Source organism: Petaurus breviceps, unplaced genomic scaffold (genome assembly GCF_028583685.1).
Source record: "Petaurus breviceps papuanus isolate PSGF00001 unplaced genomic scaffold, PetGlider_PUasm1.0 186, whole genome shotgun sequence".
NCBI classification, from domain to species: Eukaryota; Metazoa; Chordata; class Mammalia; order Diprotodontia; family Petauridae; genus Petaurus; species Petaurus breviceps.
The window spans coordinates 8,456,314-8,467,017 of NW_027185798.1; the positions used below are offsets into that span (position 1 = coordinate 8,456,314).

Sequence of the window (10,704 nt, forward strand, 5' to 3'; positions counted from 1 at the left end):
TCCTTCCTTCCTTCCTTCCTTCCTTCCTTCCTTCCTTCCTTCCTTCCATCCATCCCAGACATCCCCCTTCCCCCACTCCTTGACTGATTCAACCAGGCAGCAGCAAAGCCTGTCCATTCCCCATCCCCCCAACCAATGTTTATCACTTCTATTCTTTCCTTTCTGTTCCCACTTGCCAACACCCTCACCCAGGCCCTCATTACCTCCCATCTGGCCTATTACAGAAACTTCCTAATTGGTTTCCCAACTACCAGTCTCTCCCTCCTCCAATCCAGCCTCCTTGTTGCCTCTCGATTAATCTCCCTAAAGCAATGAGGAATCCAAATTCCCCAGGCTGGCACCAGCCTTATCTCACCCAACTCCCCCACACTTTACCCCGTGCTCCAGTGGACTCCTCCCTGTGCTGGGACACACCCTCTAGTTCCCACCTTGGTGTTTTTGCTGCCTCCTCTCCCAAGGGGTCCTCCCTCTCAGCCTCCTAGCAAAAATCTCCAGGGTCCAGCTCCAAGGCCCCCTCCTCCAGGAAAGCTTCTCTGCTTCCCCCACCCCACCCCAGTGGAGATCGATTTCCTTTGCTGACTTCGACTAAAACCTGTCTGTGTCTCTTTGAAGGCACTTATCACTACTTTATTCATCACTCCTTATCCTACTTCATCTAGTTATTTGGTTAATTGCCCACTTCCCCTGTGTAGACTAAGAGCTTGGGGGGGGTGGGGTAAGGACCATTGTGAATCCTGTTTATAATGTCTTCTTCGTAGACTTAAAGCTGGAAGAGACCATAGGAGACATCCAGTTCAAATCTATCATTTTACAGATGAGGAAACAGGCACCAGGCCGTTAAGACCCTTGTTCAAGGTGGCACAGAATATAAGGGGCAGCACAGACAGCCAAGTTGCTGTCCTCCAGATGGCTAGTTTGGTCCTCTCTCGACTCCCTGGTAGAGTAAGAATTAGAACCCAGATCTTCTGACTCTAATGTCAGCACTTTCTATGGCGCAAAGTTGCCTCTCCTGTTGCTTCCTGAGCCTGTCTCATCTTGGCAAACTGTGTTCTCGTTTGAGCCTCAGTTTCCTCATCTGTAAATCGAAGGAGTTGTACTGGATAGCCTCCAACCGTTTTTAGATTTGTAGACAGGCCAGTCAACACTCTCAGAGGACAGGGGAACTGCTCCTGAAAGAGACTCCCACCACCCAGTTCAGTCTGGGGTACTTTTTAGTCTCTCCTCCCCCACAAGAGGAGTGGGATAGAGAATCAAAGGGATACATTCACTTCACACTCTTTTGAAAGGGGTGTGTGGGGGGGAGGGGCCACCCTCCACAAATGGGCTTAAGGAACCGGACCCGGTTCTGGACACCCAGCCCCTCACTCTACTGGGTGAGATGGTGCAGGCTGAGTGCTGAGGCCATCTCGGAGGATGCAGGTGAGCGTCAACACCTGCCAGCAATGATGATAATACTAATTATCTTTGTTATTGCTTTTTAAAATCGGGCTGACAGCAGCAGCAGCCTCCTTCCCCTGGAGGATTTCCACACCCCACCTCTGCAAACTCTCAGGTCTCCCCTCCCCACCGGGGGTGGGGGAAAGGCGTTCGATCCTGGGGAGAAGCTGCCTTGAGGTTCCCGGGGACCTGGGAGCCCGGCTCCCTCCTGCGCTTGGGGAGACACCCTCCTGACGGGCTGGGGGAGCTGACTCAGAGCTGTCTGCCTCTGATCTGACCTCAGCACCCCGAGACTTTGAAGGGAGAGTTCAGTTTCCTCTGAGACTCACTCTCCAGGATGTCAGGCTGGGTGAGTCAGGGCTCCAGTCTCCTCCCGGGGGCCTTGACCGGGGACTGAAAGTGTCTTTGTTGCTCGTTAGGCTGGGAGGAATCTAGAGAAACTGGTCAGATGGAGGCCCAGGTCGAAACCCCGCCTCCTCCTCCCCCCCCTCCCCCTTGCCACGCCCTCAAGCCTTATAACTACCTAGCATCTGGCGGGAAGCTTCGTTGGTTGCACCTTCGGGGAGGAGGAAAGTCTTGCCTTTCGCTGCCTGATCTTGGAGAGCGAGCCTTGAGAACGCCCTCCTCACCCGGACTTCCCTCCCTGGAGAACGGGCACCTGAGATCTTGCCCGCCAGCCCCTCCGGGCGTCCCGCTCTCGCGTCTCTCGCTGCTTGGGGCTTTCGGCTTCCTCTCCGCCTGAAGGGATGGGGTCCATGGGGCTCCAGATAATGGGCATTGCCCTGGCCGTGCTGGGCTGGCTGGCTTCCATGCTGTCCTGCGCGCTGCCCATGTGGCGGGTGACGGCCTTCATCGGCAGCAACATCGTGACTGCCCAGACCATCTGGGAGGGCCTGTGGATGAACTGCGTGGTGCAGAGCACTGGCCAGATGCAGTGCAAGGTGTACGACTCGCTGCTGGCCCTGCCCCAGGACCTGCAGGCCGCCAGGGCCCTGGTGGTTATCTGCATCATCGTGGCAGCACTCGGTGTCCTCCTGGCCCTGGTGGGTGGCAAGTGTACCAACTGTGTGGAAGACGAGACCTCCAAGGCCAAGACCATGATCGTGGCTGGCGTCGTCTTCATCCTGGCTGGCATCCTGATCATTATTCCCACCTCTTGGACCGCCCACAACGTTATCCGGGACTTCTACAATCCGCTGGTGGCCTCTGGACAGAAGAGGGAGATGGGCGCCTCTCTCTACATTGGCTGGGCTGCCTCAGGCCTGCTCCTGCTCGGAGGGGCTCTGCTTTGTTGCAACTGCCCACCCCAGAGTGAGAAGTCCTACTCGGCTAAGTACACCGCTGCCCGCTCTGCCCCCACCAGCAACTACGTGTAGGGGGCATCGGGAGAACGCTGGACAGAAGGGGCAGAGGGGGCAGTGAGGCTGCCCTTCCTAACCCCGCCTCCTTACCTGTGCCCTAGCCGGATGCATCCTTTTCTCTTCCATTTTCCCTGCCATTTGGGCCCTAGTGCTCTGCAGAGATTGGACTCTCCCCTGGACAGAGAGCCTGGCCCAAGCCCTGTATGTCTGGAGACTGGGTAGGTGGGAGGGTAAGGACGGGTTGGTGCCTGCTAGAATCAGCAAAGCAAACAATGCCAGGGGGATGCCACCTGTTCTGGCTGGGGTGCCCTCTCCAGCTCCTCCCATCTCTCAAAAACACCGTCACCTGACTCCTGGGGCTGCCTGGAAGCTTAGGACTTTCTCTTCTGAGAAATGCAGTGGGAGTAGGCTGGGGGGTGGGAGGAGGGGCCTGCCTTTCTGGGAGATCCAAGGTGGTCCTGCAGTTTCCAGAAAGAGGAAGAGCCGTTGGAGTTGGCTGAAGTCCCACCCCCCTGCCTGGGGGCTCTTGGAAGACAAGGAAGACACCGGGACAATGCTTGAGATGGCTGAGCTGGTGGAATCCTTTAGCCAGGGGTTCAATGTCACAGAGTCGGTGCTGGCTGCTTCCCTTCCTCCTGGAGTGTGTGTGTGTGTGTACCCCCATATGTCCTCCTTTTTACCCTAGTCTATGGGGGTTCACCTTGTGTACTACAGTTTCCTCTAGAAGAAAATGGGTCCCTGAGGGGCCCTTTCTAAGGAAGCAGGGAGCCCACGCACTCACCTCAGCAGTACACTGAAACAGCATCTTGGATAGGCAAGGGATAGGTCAGGCAGCCCAGCCCCTTCTCCCATCTCTTCCTAAGTGGCAGGAGCCACAAAGTGGGCCAACTGGTTTGGGAGGTGGGTGAGTGAGGCAGGCCCAGGACAGGGTGGGTGGCTCACATTGTCTCCTCCCTGCTCTCTCCCATTTCCCAGTTTGCAAAGTTCTCAGGACAAACAAATGGGGAGGGGACTTGACAGAATCCTTGGTTTCACTCAATCTCATCCTCCCCAGAACCTCAAGTAACTTAATTCCTCTCGCCTCAGGACAATTCAGCTTTAGAACCTGGGGGGTGGGGGGAGCAGGGCAGGGCAGAGCCCTGGAGAAGGTGATCCGGAGGAACTAGGACTTGGTTCCACCTAAGGATCTGGGTGGGTTGGGGAGTAGTGAGTGCAGATGAAGGGGCATTTCTCTGTTTCCCCCCTCCTCCCCATGGTTTTGGGCAGCTTTCTGCCTAGGATGATGTTTCTATTTTGTAATTAAAAATAAATCCATAAGTTGTAATTATTATTTTCTACAATAAACTGGATGTGTACACAGAAGCATTGCCTCTTGGCTGTCTGATTTCAATTTTAGGGTGGAAGGGATGGGATAGGGTCAGGGGTTGAGGGTGAGAGAGGAAGAATTAGGAGAGGGAGAAAGTACTTGGGGATCTAGCTAGACAAGCTGCATTTCAGGTGTCTGGGATAACCTAAATGAACTGGATTTGGAATTGGAGTCTAAGGTTCTAGGTATCCTAGGAAAGAGCCTGCTGGACATGGGCTCTCTCTCAGTTTCTTTCAGGCACATGTTCCATTATCCTGGGGACCGAACTCTTCAAATTTTGCTTTCATTGAGTTATAGAATCAGAGGCTTGTTTGTTTGTTTTACCTTGAAAGGACCTTGGAAACCATCAAGTCCCATCAGCCCTATTCTCTATGCTCCTGAACTGTAGCTAGGTACATCACAGGACCAGGTGTGGCAGGTCAAGAGTAGGAGTGAGGGGAGGCACAGTGAGGGGGGCAGAGGAGCTATAAGTTTAAGAATGTGTTTGAGGATTTCTATTGACCCCTGGATATTTTGGAAAGTAATGAAAAGGTCCCTGACTCTTGGGAAAGAGGACTTAGGGATGGGGGCTCAGTGCCTGGGAAAGGAACTTTGTATCAAGGTTCAGGCTTGGGAGAGAGAGAGAGAGAGAGAGAGAGAGAGAGAGAGAGAGAGAGAGAGAGAGAGAGAGAGAGAGAGAGAGAACACACATACCATGTCAGGTTGCAGAGTCAGTGTCAAGGAGCTCAGGGCTCAGGATTTTGACAAGGATAGAAACTCTGTGTCAGGGATGGGAGGGTGATGTTGGGTTCAGGAGATCAAGGAACAGAGACAGCCACACCCACCTGGAACTAAACTAACTCTGAGTTTATTGAATAACATACAAAGTGTGTGGACATAATCCCTCATTAAAAAAAAAATATACAAAAAGTTGTCTGTGTTTTGTCTTGTCTTACTGGCATCTGAGCAGTCCCTTAGTTTGCTTGCAGAGGGCAGGAGCTGTCCAGGCCGATCCCCTAACCCTGGTGAGGGTTTTCCACAGGGGCACGAAGGGAAGCAGAAAGCTAACTTAGGGTGAATAAGCTCCCCCTGCCTTTGAATTTGCCAATCCTGAGTAACGTAGAGAAGCTGGTACCCAGTGGTTGGGGCTGCCTTTGGAGTCGCAGGCACTGGGGAGTATTCATCGGTCACTCTAGCTGACTCTAGCCGAATGTCCCTGCCCCACCCCTCTCTCTTTGGATGAATGGGTCTGAATCACCAGGTCTGCATTAGTGGGTATGGGGTTGGGAATGAGGTTGGTGGGGGAGGGGGGGAGAGAAGAAGGTGAGTGTTACCTTCAGGAATCCAGTCCCACCCAGAAAGGAGAGTCTTCCAACTTGTCCCCCACCCCAGGCCTCTGGAGCACCTTCAGCTATAACTTCTCTCCTTACCCCTAACCTGGGATGTTTTGCCTGAGAGGGTTGGTAATGATTTCTGAAATGAAACAAATCAGAGAAATCCATCTTGGCCAGGAGATCAAGATGGGGCCAGGTTGGCCTGGGGCTAGAGAAGAAAGCTCCTGGCTTGGGGCCAGAGGTGAGGGATTGATTAGTGGGAGGTCTTGCAGGGGGCACAAAGCATTCTTGGCAGGACTGCTTGTACCCTGAATCCAACAAGTTGCCAGGTCCTGTGTATCTGACCTCCACAACCTCTCAGGCTGGTCCCTTTCTCTCACACTGCCATCACTTGCTGCCCCCTGCCTCTCCCTTCTTCCCTCCCTTCTTTATAAAGTCAGTGCCTTAACCCAGTGAATTTCCTAATTCTGTTCTCTTCCTCCTTCCAACATCAAAATAATTGTATGAATCTCACATAAGAGTAGTAGACCTATTATTATCCACTGGTGGACAAAATCCCTAATGAGAAAAGACTTCTGTGAAGTCAGTAATGTTTCTTAATTCTCTCTAATGGCAACAGCAGCTACATACATTTGGACAATAGGCATTGGTGGGTTTGAGACAGATGATTTATTTTATCTACAGAAGGTATGTTTGCTTATTTGTAAAACTGAGTCATTTAATGAGATGGGATCAGTAGGGTGAAGTGGAAATAATACTGAATTTGGAGTGAGGTGATTTAAGGTTCAAATCCTCTGTGACTTGGGGCACCCTTCTCTGAGACTCAGAATGAGTGGAATTGATGCACTGTGATTTGGAGTCAGAGGACCTGCATTCAAATCCTGGTCACATTTTATCTGGGTAACTTTGGGTAGGTCACAACCCCTCTGAGCCTCAGTTTCCTCATCTGTAAAATGAGGGGGTTGGATTAGATGGCTTCTCAAGTCCTTTCTAGCTCTAAATCTATGAACCTGTGAGTACCTCTGAGCACTCTCATCTCCTGCAAACAAATCCTTTAATGGTGGAATTTCAGGTGCCAGTGACAGATGGTGGGGGAGATATTTGGGAAATGGTGGGACCGCCCTCAAATTATACCAGGTACCATATCCATTGCATAATGCTGTGATGGATTTGATAAGTAGGACCTGAGCTCAGCAAGATCATAGAACCAAATGCTCTCAGAGACCAGAGACAAGTTAGGGACCATTTTCAGCCCAACCCTATTGCCTGTTGTTTTACAGGAAGACGAAACTGTAGCTCGAGAGGGGAAGGGACTTGGCCAAGATCACAGTCAAGTTAATGGCAGAGCTGGGATTAGAATCCAGATGGCAGACACTGGATTAGCTTTTATTTTTAAAAATAAATAACAATTGTATCTCAAATTCACATACCACTAATTTTTATTTTTATTTCTTTTACCAATAATTTTTCAAACTCTGCTTCCCTCTTTTAATTCATTGTATCTGCAGACTATCTCTGGGGGGGATACTAGTGCAAGGTTGATTTGTCCCCCATTTTACAGATGAGAAAAATCAAGCTGTGGCATCAATCAATATTTATTAAGTGCCTACTATGTGCTAGGCATTGTGCCAAGCTCTGGAAGTGACCCGCATGAGGCCATACAGCTAACCAGGGACCTGAAGTCTTCTGCCTGCAGCCCATTAGACCCCCATAGTTTTGGATGGGGTAGTTTCCTGCTTGCAATAGAGGTAGATGATCCCAGAGATGAAGCCGTGGCTGCTGCCTGAAGAGCCTGCTGCCTCTTTCTCTGATGTAGCTCGTTCCCACTGATCCACAGTGTGGACCAAAACTCGCTTCCATCTCCCAGCCTGCTCTAGTCTGGCCAGCTCTGCCTCCAAGGCTTCTTTGTAGGGCAGATTTGAAGGGTTGGATCTTGTGGTGAGACATACTAGACCTCCTGAGGGGAGAGAAGGAGGGAGAGGAAAGACTCATATCTCTAAGCCTGATCTCCAGGAATCTTCCCTCTCTCCAACAAGGGCAAGTAATATTTTACCTTGCCTTTACTGAGTGCTGAGGGCATGTCCAACTCTAAGCTGGCAGGTGGTAGCCTGGTCTCTTGGGGAGCTCACAGTGTAGTCCAAGAGACAAGGGTCACATGAAATGGTAAAGTCAGAAAATAAGACATTCTTGGGCAGAGCCAAGATGGCAGAGAAAAGGCAGTTACTTATCTGAGTTCTCCCTGAAACCCTTCTGGACACCTTTAAATAATGCCATAAAGCATTTCCTGGAGCACAGAACCCGCAAAAGGATGGAGTGAAATAATTTTCCAGCCAAAGACAACTTAGAAGGTTGGCAGGAAAAGTCTGTTGCACCTGGATGAAAGTGGAGCACAGTCCAGCACAGGCTGTGCCAGCACAAGCCCAGCCCCAGCCAACCAGAAGCAGCCCTTGGGAGCCAGTGAATCAGCAGTGGCAGCAGCTGCTTCCTGAGCTCTCAGCCCACAGATGGTAAGGGGGTCGAACAACTGGTCAGAAGATTACAGGGGTCTTTTTGCTAGCACCGAGGCAGGACTCTGTGGCTTTGCCCATACTCAGGTCTGGGTCACAGTCTGGAGTGGCAGGCCCAGGGGGAGGAGCTTACAGCCACAGTGGAGCTGGAATCCCCGTCACAGTTCCAGGACAGAACAGAGTGCTTGTGGTCATGTGCAGGTCGGGAGAATAGTAAGCACAGCTCTGCTTAGATCACAGCACCTTGGAAAAGCTGAAAAGTTTCAGGTCCTTAGAAGTACTTATGCAAATAGCTCCATAAAGCCCCTAAGTCTTGGCACAGTGTGCCCTCTACCCTGGAAGCAGAACTCTACTTTAACAAAGAGTTAAAAGTCAAGAAATACATTGTGGAAATGAGCAAACGACAGAAAAAAATTCTGACCATAGAAAGTTACTATGGTGACAAGGAAGATCAAAATACTCAGAAGAAGATAATAAAGTCAAAGCTCCTACATCCAAAGCCTCCAAGAAAAGTGTGAATTGGTTTCAGGCCATGGAAGAGCTCAAAAAAGATTTTGAAAATCAAGTAAGAGAGGTAGAGGAAAAATTGGGAAGAGAAATGAGAGTGGTGCAAGAAAATAATGAAAAACAGGGAGGGGGATATGATGGAGGAAAATGCAGTTAGTAACTGAAGAAAAATTTTGAAGCAAGTGTCTCTGATAAGGGCCTCATTTCTCAAACATATGGAGAACTGAATCAAATTTATAAAAATCAGAGCCATTCCCAAATTGATAAATTATCAAAAGATAGGAACAGTTTCAGATGAAGTAATCAAAGCTATCTATAGCCATATGAAAAAGTGTCTAACTCACTATTGATTAGAGAAATTAAAATGAAAACAATTCATACCTATTAAACTGGCTAATAGGACAGGAAAGGAAAATGACAAATGTTGGAGGAGATATGGGAAAAATGAGACATTAATGCATTTTGGTGGAGCTGTGAGCTGATTCAACCATTCTGTAGAGCAATATGGAACTATGCTCAAAGGGCTATAAATCCATGCACACCCTTTGACCTAGCAATACCACTACTAAGTCTATATCCCAAATGGGATAAAAAACAAGGAGAAAAAACCCAAGAGATTCTTACAAAATCTGTGGTTCAGAAGAGGGAGAAAGAGATGCCAGTAGGTGATCAGGGAGGACTTCCCAGAGGAGGTGAAACTTTTAAGTCATCTAACTCAGAGCCTAAAGGAATCTATCTGGGAGCTTGCTGGTCCAAACAGTCATTTTTATAAATGGGGAAAACAAGGCCCAGAGAGGCCAAATCACATTGGCCCAAGGTTACATAGCTCACAGATATCTAAGGCAAGGGTTGAAGCTTAGATCTTTTGACCCCAACACCACTGCCCTACCTGTTATGAAATTATCTTCCTAGAGGGAACAACTTCAGGAAACATTATGTAGAACTCCTCATTTGGGCCATTTTACCAAGGAAGGAACAGAGGCCCAGAGAGGTAAGGACATTTGCCCAAGGTCAGGCCCCTTGACTCTGAATCCGCTGCTCATCCCATTTCCCCACATGAGCCATTTGTACTAATGTAGGATTTGGAGAGTTGGGGGAAGGTATTTTGGCAAGGGGAAATGAGCAAGGCATGTAGCAGATAAGGAAGTGACTCCCCTGGAGCCTTTCTCTCCCCTGCACTTTGCTCAATACTGGTCTGGTGAGATTCCCTACACCCTAACCCTGGCTCCCCAACCCTGATAGCCCAGGATGTGCAATGAGCCTTGAACATGGACCATCAGTCACCTGAGACATTGACTGAAGGTGTATTTGGGTCTCACTTAGCAGCTAGGAACAACTTGTGGGCTTCTGGTGAGAATGGTCTGGAACACCTGTAGATTTACTGTCAAAGTACCTCTGTGTTTACAGGACTGTAATGATATGGTCCAGTTGGACACTCCTCCAGTCCAGCTCTATCCTATTTTTTCCAGGCTTGGAGGCCACTGATACTCAACCTTGGCCCCATGCTGTTTCCTGATTCTGGGCCTTTGCTTACCCTCTGCCATGACCCCAATGCCCTGGATTCCTCCACACTTTTTCAGCTCTTCATGGGCCTTCAGAGCCCACCTCCTGTGGGAGTCTTCCCCAGTTATCCCAGACCATAGCCACCTCTTCTCCACATTCATTTGAAAGGACATTATCATGTATACCTGACCAGACCATATAGTTTAAGAGCTGGAAGACACATTAGAAATTCTTGACTCTAAACCTTTAACTTTAAAGATGAAGAAACTCAGGACCAGAGATGCTAAGTAGAGTAAAGATGATCAACTTTGAAAGACTTAGGAACCTTGATTTAACACAATAACCAACCACAATTCCAGAGAACTCATGATGAAGCAAATTATTCACCCCCAGAGAGAGACCTCATGACCCCAGTGAAGGTTAAAGCATATTTTCTTTCTTTCTCCCTCCCTCCCTCCCTCCCTCCTTCCCTTCTTCCCTCCTTCCCTCACTCCTTCCCTCACTCCTTCCTTCCCTCCTTCCTTCCCTCCCTCCCTTCTTTCCTTCCCTCCTTCCCTCCTTCCTTCCTTCCTTCCTTCCTTCCTTCCTTCCTTCCTTCCTTCCTTCCTTCCTTCCTTCCTTCCTTCCTTCCTTCCTTCCTTCCTTCCTTCCTTCCTTCCTTCCTTCCTTTCCACTAATGTGGAAATTTGTTTGGCATGATTGTACATATT

General features: G+C 49.6%; 2 protein-coding genes across 2 annotated transcripts in view; one reads left to right on the plus strand and one right to left on the minus strand.

The window, feature by feature from the left end:
- Nucleotides 1-1,943: 1,943 nt before the first annotated feature.
- On the plus strand, nucleotides 1,944-4,160 carry CLDN4 (claudin 4). The gene has a single exon (XM_069089489.1). The coding sequence runs from the start codon at nucleotides 2,184-2,186 to the stop codon at nucleotides 2,811-2,813; it is 630 nt and encodes a 209-aa protein (XP_068945590.1). The 5' UTR covers nucleotides 1,944-2,183; the 3' UTR covers nucleotides 2,814-4,160.
- Nucleotides 4,161-6,898: 2,738 nt separating this feature from the next.
- The window catches only part of METTL27 (methyltransferase like 27), a 14,804-nt gene continuing 10,998 nt past the window's right edge, over nucleotides 6,899-10,704 (minus strand). Inside the window, exon 6 of the mRNA XM_069089490.1 lies at nucleotides 6,899-7,434. Coding sequence (XP_068945591.1) covers nucleotides 7,178-7,434 — 257 coding nt within the window. The 3' untranslated portion in view covers nucleotides 6,899-7,177. The remainder of the gene's footprint in view (nucleotides 7,435-10,704) is intronic.